Genomic DNA, 21,699 nt, shown 5'->3' with positions numbered 1-21,699 from the left:
TATTTAAAATTTTATTTTACTTGAGAGAGTACACATGCAAGAGAAAAATCTGCTGGTTCACTCCCCAGTAGAGACGGACAGAGCTCCCAGCAGCTCCTTCACTACCAAAATGACCTCAACAGTCAGGGATGCACCAGGCAGAAGCCAGGAGCCGAAAATAGGAACCCAAGTACTTAAGTCATCCCTCCCAGGGTGCACATGAGCAGAAAGCTAAAACCAGGAACACAGCTGGAACCCAAACCCAGACACTCAGGGGATGCAGGCATCTCACGCCTGCCCCAGTGGTCTAATGGATAAAAGATAAACAGTTTATTAGAAGACCTTTCTCGGCCGGCGCCGCGGCTCACTAGGCTAATCCTCCGCCTAGCGGCGCCGGCACACCGGGTTCTAGTCCCGGTTGGGGCGCCGGATTCTGTCCCGGTTGCCCCTCTTCCAGGCCAGCTCTCTGCTGTGGCCAGGGAGTGCAGTGGAGGATGGCCCAGGTGCTTGGGCCCTGCACCCCATGGGAGACCAGGAAAAGCACCTGGCTCCTGGCTCCTGCCATCGGATCAGCGCGGTGCGCCAGCCGCAGCGCGCCGGCCGCGGTGGCCATTGGAGGGTGAACCAATGGCAAAGGAAGACCTTTCTCTCTGTCTCTCTCTCTCACTGTCCACTCTGCCTGTCAAAAAATAAAAAATAAATAAAAAATAAAATAAAAAAAATAAAAAAGAAGACCTTTCTCCTCCTCTTCTGTCCCCCTCTTGTTATTCTTCCTTTCAAATAAACGAATAAATCTTTTTAAAAAGAGAGCTGAGAAGAAGGAATTGGTTGTATATGTTCTAAGGTATCCACTGCGGTGAAGCAATGAAGTATCATTTGAAAATACTTAAGATTAGTTCTACTTGTCTATGCAAACTGAGAGAAACTATTAAAAAACACTTTAAAAAGAAGTGATTGGCAGGAGAAAAAAACAGAATCAAATAAATTGCTCAGTTAAAACCAAAGAAAGGAAATAAGTAGATGGGGAGAAAAACACAGTAAGGAGTGAGTACAATGAGCAAGAACCAGAAATATGGTAGACAGCACTCCAACCATGACAGTCACCACTTTTTCTCCTTTAAGATGTATTTATTTATTTGAAAGGCAGAGCTATGAGGTGGGCATGAAAGGGCAAGAGGGCGGATAGGAAGAGAGAGATCTTCCACCCTCTACTTCACTCCTCAAATGGCCACAACAGCTGGAGCTAGGCTGGTCCAAAGCCAGGAGCTTCTTCCAGGTCTCCCACGTTGCTACAGAGGCCCGAACACTTTGGCGATCTTCCACTGCTTTCCCAGACAATCAGCAAAAGGCTGGATTGGAAGAGAAGCAACTGGGACTTGAGCAGGTGCCCACATGGGATGCTGGTGTCGAAGGCAGTGGCTCTACCCACTACGCCACAATGCCAGCCCCTTTCAATGTAAACAGACTAAATATATCAATTAAAGACAGAATTGAGTGGTTTAAAGAAAATAACACTTCAGTATGTTATGTACAAAAAACTCATTTTAAATGCAGACACAGAAATCATAGTAACAGGATAAAGATATACTATGCAACACTAATCAAAAGAAAGCTGAGGGGCGCACTGGGTTGGTCCTCTGCCTGCGGTGCCAGCACCCTATATGGGCGCCGAGGTTCTAGTCCCACTTGCTCCTCTTCCAGTCCAGCTCTCTGCTGTGGCCCGGGAGGGCAGTGGAGGATGGCCCGAGTGCTAGGGCCCCTGTACCCGCATGGGAAACCACGAGGAAGCTCCTGGCTTCCGATCAGCACAGCTCCTGCCGTGGCGGCCATTTGGGGAGTGAACCGATGGAGGGAAGACCTTTCTGACTCTCTGTAACTCTGAGAAAGAAAAGGGAAGGGAAAGGGGAAGGGGAAGGGGGAAGGGGGAAGAGGAGGGAAGAAAGCTGAGCTAGCTAAATTAACTTCAAACAGAGTAGAATTTAGAACAAGGAATCTTATCAGGGATAAAGATGAACATCACAAAATGATAAAGGATCAATGTCAAGACAAAACAGTCTTTTATATGTTTGCACCTAACAACAAAGTGTTAAAAGATGTGAGATAATATGTAAGTTCACTACTATAACTGAAGACATCAGCACACCCATATTAGTAACTGGCAAATAGAACAGGAAGTAAAATACAAAAATACTTTTAAAAAAAACTACAATCCAATCAACTGAACAGTACTGTCATTAACCAAGTGGCTTTCACGGACATTACAGAACACTACATCTAACAACAGCAGAATACAAATTCTTCTTAAGCTCACAAAAACATTTACCAGGGCCTGCACTCTGGTAAAGTGGGTAAAGCCACCACGTGCAACCCTGGCACCCCACATGCACGCTTATTCAAGTCCTGGCTGTTCCAATTCCAACCCAGCTCCCTGCTAACGGCCTTGGAAAGCAGTAGAAGATGGTCCAAGTCCTGGGGCCCCTGCACCCACGTGGGAGACCTGGATGAAGCCCTAGGCTCCTGGCTTCAGATGGGTCCAGCTCCAGTCACTGTGGCTCTCTGGGGAGTAAACCAGCGGACAGAAGATCTCTGTCTCTCCCTCTCTCTCTGTAATTCTTCCTTTCAAATAAATAAATAAAGCTTAAAAAAAAATTACCAAGACATCACATTCTGAACCATAAAACATACCTTAACAAATGTAAAAAAATACAAAAGATACTCTAATCACAGTGGAATTAAACTAGAAATCAACAAAAGAAACATAGCTGGAAAAATAGAAACATGAAAGCAGCACTTAGAAGGAACTTCAGAGCACAGAATGTAATACCACAAAAACCAACAACTGGGCCACATTGTAGCACAATGTCAAACCACTGCCTGCAACACTGGAATCCCAAATGAGCATCAGCTCGGGTTCCCTGCTGCTCCATTTCTTGTCTGGTTCCTTGATAATACATCTGGGAAAGCAGCAAAAGAGGGCTCAAGTGCTTGGGCACTTAGGGGAGGGGGGGGAGGAGGAGGAGGAGGAGGTCTTCCATCCAATGGTTCACTTCCCAAATGGCCACCAATGGCTGGAGCTGAGCTGCTGTGATGGTAGGAGGGGGAGGAGGGGGAGGAGGAGGGGGAGGAGGAGGATGGGGAGGGGGGAGGAGGAGGGGAGGAGGATGGGGGAGGAGGGGGGAGGGGAGGAGGATGGGGGAGGAGGGGGAAGGGGAGGGGGAGGAGGAGGAGGGGGAGGAGGGGGGAGGGGAGGAGGATGGGGGAGGAGGGGGAAGGGGAGGGGGAGGAGGAGGAGGGGGAGGAGGGAGAAGGGGAAGGGGAGGGGGAGGAAGAGGGGGAGGGGATGGGGAAGAGGAGGAAGAGGAGGAGGAGGAGGAGGAGGAGGAGGAGGAGGAGGAGGAGGAGGTCTTCCATCCAATTGTTCAAGAATGGCCACGAGCTTCTAGATATCTCCTGTGGGTGCAGCAGCCCAAGGACTTGGACCATCCTCTGCTGCTTTCCCAGGCACATTAGCAGGGAGCTGGATTGGAAGTGGAGCAGCCAGGACTTGAACTGGCACCCATATGGGAGACCAGTGCTGTAGGCCAGAGCTTTAACCAACTATGGAGTGGGGAAACCGGGGTGGGGGTACAGAAAGAGAAGATCTTCCATCTGCTACTTCATTCCCCAAATGGCTGCAACAGCCAGAGCTGGGTCAATCCAATCCAAAGCCAGAAGCTTCTTCTTGGTCTTTCCCACATGGTATAGGGGCCCAAGCACTTGGGCCATCTTCTGTTGCTTTCCCAGGCATTTTAGCAGAGAGCTGGATCAGAAGTGGGGCATACAGGACTTGAACTGACACCCATATGGGGTGCCAGCATCACAGGTGGTGGCTTTACCTACTGTATCACAGCACTGACCCCATCTACATTTTCAAAATGGAATAATAGGAAGATAAGCCAATAAAAGAGGAAACAAAGATGAAGTGAAGTACCTTGGCTTACAGTTTTAATTCTGAAATAACAGAAAAGTTTTGCCTAATTAAAGCAGCAAAAATTAAAATTAAAATGCATGACCAGCACTGTGGTGCAGTGGGTTATGCCATCGACTACAACACTAACAGGCCATAACTGGAGCCCCAGTTAGTCAAAGCTGCTCTGCTTCTGATCCAGCTCCTACCAATGCACCTGGGAAGGCAGAAGATGGCCCCAGTGCTTTGTCCCCTGCCACCCACATGGAAGGCTCAGGTAAATGTAACAGAAACTAAATGTTAACAGCCCAGGAGGTAGCAGGTGACAGTTCAAGTGGCTGTGGTTAAGTCCCTGCCCAAATGGGAGACCTGCCCTGAGCTCCAGCTCCCAGCTCCCACCTTGCCTCAGGCCCAGCCACTGCAGCCATCTGGCAAGTGAACCAACAGATGGGAGCTCGCTCACTCTCAAATAAATAAATTTCAAAATATAAAATAAAGTAAAATACATAAAACACAGTATTCCAAATATCTATTCTTAGCGGGAACTACTCAAGACCAGGACAAAACCAAAACTGTAAAGAAATCACAGCACAAAATATTCTTACTATTAAATTGTCACTTTAATTTGGAAATGTACAGGCATATCCTACGATGCAGCAAAGATGTGATTATATTAATATTTGAAACAAAGTTTTCAGAATAAGTAAAAGGACTTAAGTGTAAACTTACAGATTTTCAGTAAAACTGATTTGGAAACCGCAACTTACTTGAAATGCACTAAAACATGAGTTGATAGAAGGGCAGATTTATGGTGACGCAAACACAGCAAAATCTTAACTCTAGAACCCAGGCATATGGCACAGCAGTTAAGACAGGCTGCCTGGGACACCCACATTCCATATCCAGGAACCTGGGTTCAAGAACCAGCTCCACATCCAATTCCAGAAGTAGAAATTCCAGCTCCACACCCAATTCCAGAAGTAGAAATTCCATTTCTGCCAAAGGCACCCTGGAGGCAGCAGCTCACAGCCCATGTACTTGGGTTCTCGCTACCACGTGGGAGACCTGGATTGAACTCCTGCTTCTTGGCTTTGGCCTGGCCTAACCCCAGCTGTTGTGGGCATTTTGGGATTGAATCAGTGAATGGGAGAGCTCTGCATCTCTCAATTAAATAAAAAAGAATATTTTAATAAAACACAGGTGGTAGGCACATTAAATCCTCCCTGTGTCCTCAGATGTTGGGGAGGGAAACTGCTTGGGCCCTGCACGACCTGTCACCACCAGTCGCACCGGGATGAAGTTCCGCTCTGCACCAGCTTGCTCTCACGCCCCACCACGATCCCTGTTCCGCAGCTCCTCAGAGCATTTCCACCACACCTCCTGAAAAACCAACCTAAACTGCCAAGCCATCTGCAGAAAATCAAAAGTTCTGAAACCAACAATTTCTCATGTCATAATGATTACTTTCACCTAAGTTATTCCAGCAGTAGTCAAATAACAAGTGAAGTAACACCCTGACAGCAGGGACTCCATTTTGGAGCACCTGAGACTCCATCTTGAGAAAGCACCCCAGTCTGAAACTGTGACCTAAAACACTCAGACAATAGCAGTCCACTACATCATACTTGGCAAACCATAGAAACCCCCTCACATGATTGCTCAAGCTTAAAAACAGATAGGCTTTGCCTATGTCCCACAAATGATTTAGACCAATACCTGGATTAATGTCAAGATTATAAATGAAATTGTTGAGATTATAATATATATTAGTTTCACACAGGCTTTAGGTTAGCTGGACCCCAGTAACCATATGTTCCCCTGTTTCTGTGGTTTTTGCCTTCATAAACCCCGTTGCTTTGGGCTTGGGGTCAAGAGTTCGTTAGGGCATGAACCCACACTCTCCACCGCCAGCAATAAAGGACCATCAAATTTTATCAATGTGTGGTGCTCCTGTTTGCACTAACTCAGGTACAACATAAGCACTCGATATATCAGAGACAAACAGATGGGTTATAAATGGTTTTTCTTGTTCTCAAAAATGTGAGTTTAGGGCCGGTGCCACAGTCTGCAGTGCCAGCATCCCATATGGGCACCAGTTTGAGTCCTGGCTGTTCCACTTCCAATCCAGCTCTCTGCCACGGCCTGGGAAAGCAGTAGAAAATGGCACAAGTCCTTGGGCCCCTGCACCCGCGTGGGAGACCTGGAAAAAGTTCCTGGCTCCTGGCTTCAGATTGGCACAGCTCCAGCTGTTGCGGCCGATTAGGGAGTGAACCAGTGGATGGAAGACCTCTCTCTCTCTCTCTCTCTCTCTGCCTCTCCTTCTCTCTGTGTAACTCTTTCAAATAAAGAAATCTTTTTTTTAAAATAAAGTGAGTTTATTAATACAATCATTCAAGAAAGCTTCATAGCCTTAAACTTACACTGAATGATTGTTTTTGAGAAATTATTAAAATGGGACTTTCTGAAATCTTAATTAAACTGATATTAAAGTGGAAGTATAAGTAATGGTAACATGAAAACCTTTTCGGCCAGCACCATGGCTCACTTGGCTAATCTTCCGCCTGCGGCACCAGCACACCGGGTTCTAGTCCCGGTTGCTCCTCTTCCAGTCCAGCTCTCTGCTGTGGCCCGGGAAGGCAGTGGAGGATGGCCCAAGTGCTTGGGGCCTACATCCACATGGGAGACCAGGAGGAAGCACCTGGCTCCTGGCTTCAGATCGGCACAGTGCGCCTGCAGTAGCGGCCATTTGGGGGGATGAACCAACGGAAGGAAGACCTTTGTCTCTGTGTCTCTCTCTCTCACTAACTCTGCCTGGAAAAGGAAAGGAAAGGAAAGGAAAGGAGAGGGGAGGGGAGGGGGAGGGGGAGGGGAAGGGGAGGGGAGGGGGAGGGGAGGGGGAGGGGAAGGGGAGGGAAAGGGGAGGGGAAGGGGAAGGGGAAGGGGAAAAGAAAGGGGAAGGGGAAAAGAAAGGAGAAAAGGAAGGAGAAAACCTTTTCTAAAAATCAGAGACATAGCAAGCTTTTAACTGTCAGCTCACTTCCCAGCTGTCCACCACAGTGCAGGGCTAAGCCAAGTCAAAACTGGGAGCCAGGAGCTAGGAACTCAACCCAGTCTCTGACGTTCTTGGCAAAGACCCAACTACCTGAGCCATCACCTGCTGCCTCCCAGGATCTTACAATGGCAGGAAGCTGGAGCTGAGAGCTGTAGCCAGGAATCAAACTCAGGCATCTGACCGGTGATGCCAAATACCCACCTGAGAATAACATTTAAAAAATTCCTTTTATGCATTGCAAACACATCTAACGACAGTTTTCTTTCCTCAGACTATTGCGGTTATCAGTTTGAACAGTCAAAAAACACTTACAGAATATATCCTAAAATATAATTAGGGGAACCGGAGCTGTGGCACAGTAGGTTAAGACTCTACCTGTGGCACCAGCATCCCACATTGGTGTTGGTTCGAGTCCCAGCTGCTCCACTTCTGATCCAGCTCCCAGCTGATGGTCTGGGAAAGCAGTGGAAGATGCCCTAAGTGCTTGGGCCCCTGCACCCATGGGGGAGACCTGGAAGAAGCTACTGGCTCCTACTCGGCTCCAGCCATTTGGGGGAGTGAACCAGCAGATGGACGATCTCTCTCTCTCTTGTAACTCTGCCTCTCAAATAAATAAATCTTTTTCAAAAATGTAATTAGGATATGTTAGACAAGATAGTAGGGTTGTAGATACTTTAAAAATATTAATGCTGTTTTCTACTTCACAAGATTTGACTAATTTTTCCTTTTACATTAAGAATGCATTATTTTGTAACTGGGGAAAAAAAGTTCTTTAAAAAAATCTACCTACATGTGTTGGGTATGAAATAACTGACAGAGGAAGAGGCAAGGGTAATTTCAGACTTCAACCTTGCTGAAAATTACCAACTCAAGAATAATCTGAGTTACATATCTCTTGGTCATTTCCCCCACATTCCCTAAGTGCCTTATTAAATATTTCACTTTCTTCTCCACCAGAAATGCAGCTCCCACCACCTTTGGTTTCAAAATGTAAATAAGGATATAACCCAACTCCATACCTCACATTTGGTTCATTCTGTAAGTACTGAATGTGGTTATGAACAGAGGGTGGCCATGTGGCTTCACAAATAAGACAACCATGTCTCACATCTAAGTGCTTACATTCAACCTGCGGCTCTGGCTCTTAATTCCAGCTTCTTGCTAAGTTGTATCCTGGGAAACAGGAATGACGGCTTAAATGGGTGGGTCCCCAAAACCCACACAGAAAACTTGGATAAGTTCCTTGCTCTTGGCTTAGACATGGCCCTACCCCAACTGTTGACGGAATTTAGGGAGCAAATCAATGGATGGGAGCTATAGCGTTTGCGCTCTCTCAAAATAAAAAATTGTGTAGGCCAGCTCTGTGGTATAATGAATAAAGTCAGGGCCTGTAGTTCTGGCATCCCATATGGGCACTGGTTCAAGTCCCGGCTGCTCCACTTCAGATCCAGCTCTCTCCTGTGGCCTGGGAAAGCCTGAGACTGGGAAGAAACTCCTGGCTCCTGGCTCTCGACTGGCTCAGCTCTGGCCGTGTGGCCACTTGGGGAGTGAACCAGTGGATGGAAGACCTCTCTCTCTCTCTCTCTCTCTCTCTCTCTCTCTCTCTCTCTCTGTAATTCTGCCTCTCAAATAAATACATAGATCTTTTTTTAAAAGAAGAATTTTTTTAAAATCTTAAAAAAAGATTTAAAAAAAATCTTCTTTAAAGATTTTTTAAAAATTTAAAGATTTTTTTAAAAATCTTTTTAAAAAAAGATTTATGTATTTATTTGAAAGGTAGAGTTACAGACAGTGAGAGGGAGAGGCAGAGAAAAGGGTCTTTGGTCCATGGGCTCACTCCCCAAATGGCCGCAATGGTCGGAGCTGCGCCCATCTGAAGCCAGAAGCCAGGTGTTTCTTCCCGGTCTCCCACATGGGTGCAGGGGCCCAAGGACTTGTGTCATCTTCTACTGCTTTCCCAGGCAACAACAGGGAGCTGGATTGGAAGAGGAACAGCTGAGACTAGAACCAGTGCCCACATGGGATGCCGGTTGCTGCAGGTGGAGGATTAGCCTACTGTGCCACAGTGCCAGCCCCAAATATATAAATCTAAAAAAAAAAAAAAGCCTGTGGATAGTTTTATTCCTCCTATCTGTCTGTACTTTTCCATTTTCCAATCTTCAAACAGGAGTCTTCAAATCAAAATGGATTGTGAAATAACTGCAACAAAGCTACTTAGTCAACAGGTAAATTCTTTTACCTCTAACTCCTGGACACACTGCCAAGACGCTGTTGTTTCCAACACAACTTTAAGGAAACTGCTATCACAAAGACCAACAACTACCTAAACGACAGACCAGAAGGCTCCCCTGAGTTGACTTCCGTGGCTTGCGACATGTCATGCTCTCCCCACTCCTCCTCAACATAGTCAGCGGCCCTCTCCTCCTACAGTCTTTGTTGTGGCACTGCACGTGTCCATCCTTGGCCCTCTTCCGGACACTACACACTCATCCTGCAATGCTGCTAACAATTCACATGGCTTCAGTACATTCTGAGGGCTCCAAAACCACCTGCAGTTCTGCTCTCTCTCCTAAATCCCACGTTAGCAAAGGCTTACTACAAACCAATTCAAACACTCTTCCCATCATCCTCAACTTTGAAGATCCACTGCCCTCCACTATTTTCCATTCAGTTTAGTGATAGCATCATCTGTTTAATCATCAAAGACAGAAACCCAGGAATTACCCCAGCCAACCCTCCCGCTGCCTCCCTCTCATTTTCGTCAGCTACTCCTGCCTCTCTCATTTCCTAATCAAGTTTCACAGAGGTAAACATCCCAAAAACATCACACATCACATAATGACATTTCAGTCAACAGACTGTATGTAGGACCACATCCCTAGTGACGTTGTAGCCATCTCAGTTTGTCTAAGTACACACTACAAGGGTCATACAAAGACATGATTCTCAGAACAAGTCATGATTAAGAGATGCATGATCATTTGACAAATCTATTGCCCTCAGTAACCTCACTACACATATCAAATGCTCAGTTAATTATTACAACAACCCCACTAATGTTCATGATCTCAGTTTCAGGTTTATTTTCCGTATTACCTATCTAAAATACAAATCCAACCACATCACCCTGTTGCTTAAAACTAGCATCTGAAAGGTGTGGGTGCTGTGGCCAAGCTGGCTAAGCCACCACTGGGATGCCTCTACCCATACTGGAGCACCTGTCCAAATACCGGATCCTCTGCTTCCCATCCAGCTTCCTGACAACACATTCTGGGTGGCAGCATATGATGGCTCAAGTACGTGGGTCTCTGCCATTCACGTGGGAGACCCAAATGGAGTTCCCTGCTCTGTGTTTTGGCTTGTTCCAGCTCCCACTGCTGCAGAAATTCGGGGGATAAAACAGCAGATGGAAGGTCTCTCTGTGTCACTCTTTCAACTAGATGAAAATAAACAAATATTAAACAAAGAAAAGAAAAAAGCTAGCGCCTGAAAGATAAAGGTAACCACCAGGGGAGAGCCTTTGTCCAGCAGCTGATTCTGGATGGAATGCCTGCACCCCTGGTAGAACGCAGGAGTTCTAGTCCTAGCCCTGCTTCTGATTCCAGCTTCCTGCTAATTAAACCCTGGAGGGCAGCATGTATTACCTTAAGTAGCTGGGACTCAGTCACCCACACTTATGACACAGAATGAGTTGCCACCTCCTCCCCAGGCCCTTGAGGACATTTGGGGAGTGAATCAGCAGATGGGTATTCTCTCTCTCATATACACAAATAAAATAAATAAGCTTTAAAAAGGTTAACTCCTGGAGCAGACATTGTGGCATAGAAGGTTAGGCCACCGCATGCAAAACCAGCATCCCAGATGGGTGCCGGTTCGAGTCCCAGCTGCTCCACTTCCGATCCAGCTCCCTGCTAATGCACCTGGGAAGGCAGGGCAGGATGGCCCAAGTGCTTGGGCCCCTGCACCCATGTGCAAGACCCAAATGAAGTTTCTGACTTCCAGCTGGCCCAGCCCAGCCCAATCCAGGCCAGTTTGGGGGTGAACCAGTGGATGGAAAAGCTCTGTCTCTGCTTCTCTCTCTGTCACTCTGCCTGTTAAATAAATGAATAAACCTTTAAAAAGAAGTTTTGCTAATAAACACAAAACTAGTAAAGAAGAGAGCCAAGATTTAAATTACCACTCAATATCTCAACAAAAGCAACTAGTCAGTTTCTCAAACAGCTATTCATTTTTTTTAGTAAAACACAATCTCAGGAAGGACGCCAAGAAGCTGGTCTAAGGGGCTAAGAGTGTGACTGAAGTGTAGGGAAGCAGAGACTTGTGTGTGAACTACTCCTCTTCAATGGGAGCTTTCCATGAAGCTTTCCCTGGTCACCACCCCATCTCCCACAACAGCTGGCCACTTCTTCCACAATACTTCTCCAGGCTGTTGATGTCTACTACTCAACATTTCATTTAATTATTTATTTACATATTCACTTCTCTTCTTACCTGCCAAGGTAGGGACCCCATTTCAGTCCTGTCTTCAGCCCTGCATACTTGCCATGCTAGGTTCTTAGCCTAGTACCTATCACATAAGATCTCTATCACAATCCCTCCTAACTCCCACCTTTAGGCCTATTCTCTAAAGGCATCCTGGACACCGCCACGGCACACTGCGTCCACTTCCCACTTGGTACTGTCTTTCTATTCCAGGTATCATATCACAGAAAGACCGACGGTTCCCCACCACCTACAGTATTCCACCTTAGACTATCATCAAGACTGGCTAATACCTAGTTCCAGTCTTAGTGCTACAAACTCTGCATCATACCCCTTAAGTTCACAATAATACTGAAGCACATACCTCTGCTGAAGGCCACAGAGTTCCACTCTTCTCCATGAGACTGTTCCAGACATTCACTAGTTTGGAACTTTCTTCCCCAACAGAACCTCTCAAATTCTTATTTGTTTTATGGAGCCTATCAAATATTGCTTCCTTTATAAATCTGCTTCCTTGAGGCGGAATTACTCTGTCTGAAGTCCTCCATATATTATAGGTCTCATTCTTAAAGTACTCAGTGTATGATGTCTTAATCTAGATTTATCAGCATAAACCTGCTCCCCCCATGCCCCACTATCCCTTCCAATTATTAAACGTGATATTGCTTGAAGGCAAAGAATACATTCAGCTCACTCAACGTATTCATTGAGTTTCTACTACAGGTAGGATCCTCTGTTAGAACTATAAGATGAAATAATTTCTTTTTTATACCCATCAGCTGCTGATAATGCAGTCATCACAGGTGTGCAACACTGTTAAACTAGCAAGTGCATCAACCACTCTTTATTCACATTTCCTCAATCTGTATTTGCAGCTGATGGAGACAAGAAAGAAAAGGGCCAACTAGTTTTTAGAGCCTTTATTTCTTTTCCAGTCCCACCAAGAAATAATCTACAAAGTCAGCGAACACAGAAGGAACATTGTGAAAGAGTGCTCTTTATTATCAGAATTTAGAAATAGAACAGACTGAATTACTTGCCAATTTTTCCTGAATCACTGTCAAAGAGTGGCTTCAATGTGTTTGTTTGAAGAGCTAAAATTACTACACTCATAATAAATCACAATTTTAAAACTTCTCAAATAAAAAATTCATTATCTCATATTTAGAATTAACTATACCTCTATGGCCCTATAATTATGCATAAACATGAATGAAATTCCTGAACTACATCTAAAAGACACAAATTTGTTTAAGAAATACATCTCAACAGTCACAATGATCACTGACAAAAATACAGAGTAAGTGTAAACTCCTCAAATACATATCCTAAAAAAACGCATACAGGTAAGATAATCGATTTAGATTTACTTATTCACTGTGAAATGCACTAAAAAAATTTATTTCTAAATTAATCACAAATTTGTGATAGGCTGTTTTGTTTTAATTAAACTTATCTTGTAAATACAAAAACTGCTGAGTTTAAATGAAAATCCAAGGCAGAAAATGATATAGTCTTTCAGTCCAAAAAGCAAATTTTCTTTAAAATGGCTTCCTAAAAAATATTTTCAGAACTGTATTTCAGAGGTAGCGAATTAGAGAGAGAGAGAGAGAGAGAGAGACAGAGAGACAGAGAGACAGAGCGAACTCATCCACTAGTCCTCTCCTCAAACATCCACAAAAGCCAGGGCTGAGCCAGACTAAAGCCAGGAGTCAGGAACTCAGAGTCCCAACCACTGTGTCCCTGGTACAGGCACACATGCAGGAAGCTGGACTTGGAGCCAGGATGAAAACAAAGTCCTCTTCTGGGACGCAGGCCTCCCAACCAGCAGCTCAGCTGCTAGGCCAAAGGCCTGTCCCTCAGCCTTACTTTTACATAAAAAGAAACGCAAGGAACAATCACAATCATATGCTTCATTTCCCACAGCAGACCCAGAAGTAACGCATATTGCAGGGTAACTTAAGTCTTTTCAAATGCGTGATACCTCTGCTTTCTTCTACTTCCTCAAAGAGGCAATTCATGACATGTCATGAATTTCATTTCACGTCAATGACAGACAACTTCACAACAAAACAGGGGCTCTCAGGTCTGTATGTTATGGCCCAGCGTTAAGCTGCGGCTTGGGATGCCTACATTGGGATGCCTGTCCAAGCCCAGTCACTCCACTTCCAATCCAGCTCTTGCCATCCTGGGAGATGCAGATGGAATTTTAGATCCTGGCATTGGCTCAGCACTGGCTCTTGCGGGCATTTGGGGAGTGAACCAGCAGCTGTCTCTCTCTTTCACTTTGCCTTTCAAATAAATATATAAATCTTTAAAAAAAAAAAAAAAGGAAAAGAAACTGAGATCTCAGATCCAAATATTTAACTATTTAACTGCCTAATCCTGGATAAATGCAATGTTTAAAAGGAAATTCAATTATAAATTAAGTATAATCAACTATCAGATACGCAGGAATCATTGCAAATGAAAGCTGCTCTTTCTGTCCCATTCTTTACAAAGATGTTGCAATTTTAAGGAAGAATTTCTAAATCATCTGATATAGTTCAATACTTTTTCCACAAAGGTATATGGTCAAAATTATCAAGATGACTTACTTTTCTTTTTCATAAATCAATTGTTTTTCTGTTCCAAAGGCACTGGATTAGACCTAGAACCTTGTGTACCTGAGATAAAGGAAATCTGACAAAAGAAATACAATACTTTTCTCCAGGCACATATACCTGGTTCTGCTCTTCCTCATCTATACATTTATTCAGTCATCTAAATCCTAGCTACAAATTAAGTACTGGAGTTACAGAAAGGTAATTTTCTACCCTTGAATCTGGACAGTCATATACCAGTCAGCAATTCAAAGTGTAATTAATATAATTATTCTGTCCAAGATGTAAAGGACGCATAAAAAGACACAATACTATTTTGGGGAGGAGAAAGTACCACAAAAAAGTACTCCTAAAGTAGGACCTGAAGACTGGTCAGGCAGCCAGGGAGGAAAGAGGTGACTGCAGGCCTGGAGAACTGGGGCATGAGCAGCAGGAACACAGTGAAGGGCAGGTGAGATGTAAGAGCTTTTTCAACATCATTAATCACTAGGGAAATGTAAATGAAAACCACACCAAGAAATTACTATGTGCCCCTGTAATGACTAAAATTCAAGAAAAAAAAACTTGACAATACACCAAGTATTATATCAAGTAACAAGGCAGGGGCTGGCACTGTGGCCTCTGACGATTAAGCCTCCTCCTGGAGGCCAGCATCCCATACGGGCGCCGGTTTGAGTCCCAGCTGCTCCACTTCTGATCCAGCTCCCTGCATGGCCTGAGAAAGCAGTGAAAGATGGCCCAAGTCCTTGGGCACCTGCACCCACATGGGAGACCAGGAAGAAGCTCCTGGCTCCTGGCTTCGGACTGGCCCAGCCCCAGCCATCACGGACATTTGGGGAGTGAACCAGCAGATAGAAGATTCTTTCTCTCTCTCTCTGTAACTCCACCTTTCAAGTAAATCAATCTTAAAAAAAAAAAAAAAAAGGTATCAAAGCAGAGAAACAAGAACCTTCATACATTGCTGATGGAAATGCAAAACAATTTGGCAGGTTCTGAAAAAGTTAAAAATATTCTTAACTAGGATCCAGCAATTTCACTCCTCGATATTTACCCAAATAAAAGTTTACGTTTACAAATGTTTACAGCAGCTATGCCTGTAACTGCCAAAACCTGTCCTACAACTGGGAAGTGGGAAGCAAGCTGTAGTCCACTCATCCACACAATCAACAACAAGGACTGTTCTCCCAATACATGCAACAACAGGGTGCGTCTCAAAGGTGTTTTGGTGAGTGAAAAATGCCAAACTTAAAAGGCCACATACTATACAATTCCATTCCCACACCATTCAAGAAAGAGCAAAAGCAGACTGGAAAATCAACCAGTGTGGCCAGGAACTGGAGAAGGGGAAGGGTGTGTACTAAGGGGGATGGAGGAACTGGGGGTTGGGAGAAGGTAATGTCCCATTTATTGACTGTGGTGATGCTTACATAATTGCATGTACTTACAAAAACCTCACAGAGCCGGCGCCGCGGCTCACTAGGCTAATCCTCCGCCTTGCGGCGCCGGCACACCGGGTTCTAGTCCCGGTCGGGGCACCGGATTCTGTCCCGGTTGCCCCTCTTCCAGGCCAGCTCTCTGCTGTGGCCAGGGAGTGCAGTGGAGGATGGCCCAGGTGCTTGGGCCCTGCACCCCATGGGAGACCAGGAAAAGCACCTGGCTCCTGGCTCCTGCCACCGGATCAGCGCGGTGCGCTGGCCGCAGCGCGCTGGCCGCGGCGGCCATTGGAGGGTGAACCAACGGCAAAGGAAGACCTTTCTCTCTCTCTCTCTCTCTCTCTCTCACTGTCCACTCTGCCTGTCAAAAAAAAAAAAAAAAAAAAAAAAAAAAAAACACCTCACAGAGCTACAGGCACAAAAGGATAAATTTTACTAACTGTAAAATATACCTAATTTTAAAACTTGAAGGTGAGGACCTGGCTACAGAAGAAATGAGGAGCTAGTCACATCACGAAAGACCCACATGAGTTTCCGATTTGGGGGCAGCTGTTTGACTTAGCAATTAAGACACCTCCATCCCAGCTGTTCTCCCGACTCCAGCTTCCTGGGTAGCAGCAGAGATGGTTCAAGTGCCTGGGTTCTGCCACTCCTGCAGGAGACCCAGACTGAGGTCCCAGCTTCCAGCTTGGCCCTGGCCCAGCCCCAGACATTATGGGCATTCGGAGAGTGAACCAAAGGATGGGAGTGTATTTAATTTAATTAAATAAAATAAAGGATTGGAGGTTATTTAATTAAGTCTTTTAAAAAATAGTGGATCCAGTAACCGACTGGTTGAGAAAGTTGTTGCTGTTTTAGATTTATTTATTTATTTGAAAGGCAGAGTGGCAGAGAGAGAGAGGTCTTCCATCTGTGGTTCACTCCCCAGATGGCTGCAACAACTGGAACTCCACCAAACCGAAGCCAGGAGATTCCTCTGGGTCTCCCAGGCAGTATAGGGGCCCAAGAACTTGGGCCGACTTCCATTGTTTTCTCAGGCCACAACAGAGAGCCGGATCGGAAGTGATACAGCCGAGACTCGAACCAGCGCCCAAATGGGACGCTGGCACTGCAAGCAGCGACTTTACCAGCTACGCCACATCACCGGCCCCCAAGAGAAAGATTTTAACAAACTAAATTTAAATGCCTGTGGTGAAATCAAGTGCAAACATTTGGTTAGATATAATGGTCTGGAGCTCAAGGAAATAATCTGAAATATTAGATCTGAGAGATGTCCCATTATTTGCAGCCATGAAAATAGAAAGTCAAGCTCATGTACAGAAAGACTAAGAAGAGCAAAAGGTGAAGACAATCCCAAGGATCCTCAAGGGCATCACCAGCATTATGAAGTACAAAAGGAACCAGCTGAGGATGCAGCCTGGAGAGCAGAAACGGCTACAACCATGCCCCACTTCAGCCTCAGGCCTCGCGCTCCCACTTCAGCCTTGGTGTCCCTGATTTTTATCTTTGGTTCAATCACCCCCAGTTAAATAAAAAGTTGTCACTGAATTCCAAGATTTCTTTTTCTGCTTTTCATACTGTTGACACTGAGAATATTCAGCAAATAAAGTAAAAGCACTTTAATGACTACCACACAGGAGGACCACTAAGAGGTCGAATAGCTGACCCCAACTGCAGGTCCACTTATTCACGCGGGCCAACAGCTCTGCCTTGGTAGCTGGACAACTGACTCCAAGGCTGCCTTAAGGGATCTGTGATACCAAATGAAGTTGTCAGGAAACACTGTAGGATAAATCTAGCGAATCCACATAGTGGCTGTTTACTATGGAAATGTACCGAAATTCTCCATGGAGCTTTTGCAAAATGCCTGTCTTCCCCAAAATTCTACTTTGAAAAATTCTGACTTAGGAACTTTGGGGATAAGGTTCAACTACTACATAACAATCCCACAAATGATTCTGATGTACATACTGATCTCAAATTAAATATCAATGATACAACAGTTGGTTCACATCTACGGAGGAGTTTTCATGTGAAACCACACCCTAGCTTCTGGGGAGGTCTTCCAGCTGAGCGCACACACCTGCACTCTCCCCTGAAGTCTGAAATCCAAAACCCCAAACCCTGTTAGAGACACATGAATCATCTACCAGCTCTGGATACTAGCTTTGAGACGATTTAACTCCTCAGAATTCAAAAAAAGACAACGTAAGATATGGAAAATGAGTCACTGTCCCTCTACTGTTTAATTCCAATTCTCCATTTTAGTGATAAACCAACCAGAAAAACTCAGTTAATATCATCAATTCAAGCTTCAGCTTCAACTAGTATTTAAGCAGAACCAGATCCATCCACTTTGCTACACTGGAATATTCAGATTCCACTTTTCCAATTACATCAGACATCAAGAATCAAAACTTATCCAAGAATGGCAAATGATGTTTCCTGTGAAAATTTACACTTACCCATCTCTTCCCTTACTGACAATTTTTACTTCAAAATAGTAAATCCCACAGGCTGCTGGTATTGGATGCGTGGCACGAACTGACGCTGCATCTTTTGGGGTTTTGCCATGACCTGCACATGAAATAGTAAGGGAAAAAAGTCAAATGAGAGAGCCAAATGAAGATCCTCATAACAATTCATGAACAAATACACTTCTGGACTAACTGCAATTTCTGCTACTTTCAATTCAAATAATTAAAGAATTAATGAAACTTTTATCACTATGATTAATTCAATATGCAAAACAGCCCAAGTTAAAGACAGAACTCTTGACGTTACTAGTTTTATTAGGATTTCAGAATCCAAGGCAGGCATCTGGCACAGCAGTAAACCACTTGGGACACCTGATCCCGTATCAGATGCCAGGCTACTATACTTCCAGTCCAGCTTCCTGGGGTGGCTCAGGTACCTGAGTCCCTGCCACCAATCTGAACTGAATTCTAGTTCTTAGCTTCAGCCGGGAGTGGGCAAATGGGACTCAAACTGATGTTTATATGGGGATGCTGGTGTCAAAGGTGGGAGCTTACCCTCCTATGCCAGAACGCCAGCCCCTAATACTTTCCTTTTTTAAGAAAGGAAATAACAACATGCCATTGCTGATATTTTAGGAAATCTTTGGATTATAGCTTATAAACATTTTAAGTTAAATATTCCCCAATTCTAATGCCAGAGGGTCTCTTTCAATCACAATAACCTTCCTAAACCCTTGCCCAACAAAGTTATCTTGAAAGCCAGTATGTAAACAAAGTCAAGTAAGCAAGAGGTGAAAAAGTCCAAAAACAACAAATATAGACAGAGGCTGAAGTGACACGCCAGGAAGAACCCACAGTGTAAGACACCGTCTCCATCGCCCCAAAAGGACCGAGTGAGAAACAACACTGGATCACAATTAATTCTAGTTGGTTATGCTACAAACAATGCACCCTATGGTTGCTCCTTCAGTCACAATATAAAGTTAGCTTCACTGGCAGCAGAATTCTCTTTCTCAAATTCATCACTGCTGTTTTTCAAACTAAGTATCTTCTTTTAACTCAAAATTATATAAGATAGAAACCACCATCACACACAAACTGGATCCTATCTCCCATTCCCATTCACTTTCCCAATTGCCAGGGCACACTCAATCATTAAACAGTTAACTTTATGCAAATGAGCCCAGGTTCACAAGGACCCAGCAGATACTCAATGGACTCAGCCACTTCTTTCCATCACCATGAAAGCTTGTGCTAAGGGCAGAGTTAAGTGTCCAGCCTGGTGACCACAGGGAATCAATACACTTGGACAGGATGACAAAAGCAGAAGCAGCAACATATAGATGCCCCAGACCTGCTTCAACATATGGAGGTAATGTATACTGAACTAAGCAGCAGAGAAAAATAACAGCATGCATCTGCCCAATTGTCACTTCTGAAGAAACGAAAATGAAGCAAATTATGCTTGCAGTACAAATACGCCAAACAACTAAGCTACCCAGGATAGGTCACCCAGACAGTTACAAGCAAATCCAAAGAAACCCTGACTACACAGAATCTAACTAGAGCCCTAAGTCAACTGGCTTTTATGATTTCTTTGCTTGTTCTTTGGAGGACAGTAACCAAAACGTTTAGGGATAAGGGATTTATATATATATAATAAATTAGGGCTATATTAACTATAATTAACAATAGTATAATATAGTATAAATATATATGTTTAATAATAATAGTGTATGCTTAATGGTAAGTGAAAGGCACTGCACTGAGCATTATTTAACTCATTTAATATCCAAAACTCTATGAGGCAGGCACTATTTATTACCATTTTGCTGTAGCTGAGTCAGGAGTCAGCGAGGGACAGGGTGCTAAGGACTGCCTACAACCAAGCCATATGTGTAGCCCACTCCCAGCCCCTGGCCTGCGGATTCAACAAGACTGGACACTGGTCACACCCACTACTTCTCAAGCTGCTAAGCCTCACTTTCCATCATGCACCAGACACAAGACACCTTCCTGCAGACCACCACGTGGGCTGCAGCCCCACCCCAAACCCTGCCTCCTCTGGGTCCTCAGTCAGACCCTGCCGGAGCACCAGCCCTACCTACGAAAGGAGGACCCCAGGCTGGGGGAGCAGATCTTCCTCATGAGGTTGCCCACACTGCTGTCTTGTGTCCAGCCCTTTGCCTTTCAATAAATCCCGCTTTTCTTCTCGCTGCCTTTAGGTATCCCGGTTGTACTGTTTCACGCAGCAAGACAAAGACTAAGTCTAGCTGGGGGTCCCTCTGGGCGCAGCCAGGGCTCTCGATCCCCACAAGAGAATCCAGAAGTCCCTATGCCCACCATGTCACAGATGAGGAAACTAAGGAAGATGCACTGTCGTGAGATGAGCGTTGAGTGAGAACTCAAGCCAGGATTTACGCTAGCATTCAGGAAGCCTGACCTGTGTGCACTGAGTGCAAACAAAGATTTAGTTACAGGAGCGTTTGGGAACCAGTCCACGTTTGCCCCCATTTCCTACCAGTGTTCTTGCTCCTCTATGAGAAAACTAAAATCTGAGCGTATAAATTATCACCAAGTGTCAGATGTTTCTGTATGGATGTTTCTCATTCAACAGTTATAAAACTGAACCAAGTTTCTGAAAATGAAGAAATTCCACAAAGATTACATAACTCACCCATAATTGGTAGAATCATACATTTAATCCATGAAGTAAAACCCCATATGTTGTTCTATTATGCAAAAATAACTATAAAATACTATACAATCATAAATCTTCAGGGATTCACTGTTATGCTCTACCAAGACACTGCAGAAAAATTTCATAAATGCTAAAATTAAAAGGATGTGTTTCATTTTTAAATTTAAATTTAAAAGAGGGGAAAATGTAGATGTCAGATTAAAAGAATTCTATTTCTTAGATGAGACTGGTAATGTAGTGCCTATTTCTAAAAATGCTCATCAGCTGCAAGTTTATTACCATAAATTCGGTAATCAAAAACAACCTCAGACTAGCTTCACAACTGTAATGAGACTAGCCAGGTTAGCTTTTTTTCCTTTAAATAATTTGCTGGTTCCATTTAACTGAAATGGAAAGAGTTCAAAGAAAGCCATGCCACTCCCACTCCAATCCACTCTCCAACAAGCAGCCAGCCAGTGCCCTTCTGCAGAAAGACATCAGCTGCGGCCAGGTCTAAGGCGCAGTGGGTTAAGCCGCCGCTGCAACACCTGCATCCCATATGGCTGCATCACTTCCAATCCAGCTCCTTGCTCATGGAAAGCAGCTGAAGAAGGCCCAAGTACTTGGGCTCCTGACGCCCATGTAGGAGACCCAGATGGAGTTCCAGGCTCCTAGGTTTGTGTTTGTTTGTTTGTTTGTTTGCTTGCTTGCTAGGGCTTGGGGCAATTCAGGGAGTGAATAGATCTCTCTGGACTTCTCTCTCTCTCTAACTCTGCCTTTCAAATAAATAAGTAAATCTTTTAAAAAATAAAAAGTTTCAGCCTTCTTGAATCACCATCGTTCTATACAACTAAAATTCCTTCCAAAATGTCCTCCCTGGCTTAAGAAAGAAATACTTCTCGGAAACCTGGCCTGACCTGGCCCTTCCCCTGCATTTTCCACCTCCTTTCTGCTCTACTCACATCAGCCCTTTCAGTTCTTCACACGGACCAGGCCAAAGCCTGGACAATGGGAAGGCCCTACCCTCTCCTTTAAGACAGCCTGGTT

The 21,699-nt window shown here is 44.6% G+C and overlaps 1 protein-coding gene across 2 annotated transcripts in view; it reads right to left on the bottom strand.

Annotated features, from left to right (window-relative positions):
* The window catches only part of RANBP9 (RAN binding protein 9), a 94,442-nt gene that overhangs the window by 59,398 nt on the left and 13,345 nt on the right, over positions 1–21,699 (bottom strand). For both annotated transcript variants that reach the window (XM_051855085.3, XM_089334437.1), the window contains exon 2: positions 17,961–18,072. In XM_051855085.3, the coding sequence (XP_051711045.3) occupies positions 17,961–18,072 (112 nt within the window). The remainder of the gene's footprint in view (positions 1–17,960; positions 18,073–21,699) is intronic.

This window comes from Oryctolagus cuniculus, chromosome 5 (assembly GCF_051225735.1).
Source record: "Oryctolagus cuniculus isolate XC-2025 breed Fujian yellow rabbit chromosome 5, ASM5122573v1, whole genome shotgun sequence".
In the NCBI taxonomy this organism is placed as follows: Eukaryota; Metazoa; Chordata; class Mammalia; order Lagomorpha; family Leporidae; genus Oryctolagus; species Oryctolagus cuniculus.
The sequence above is the reverse complement of the archived record's forward strand: the minus strand, read 5'-3'. Positions and strand labels throughout refer to the sequence as shown.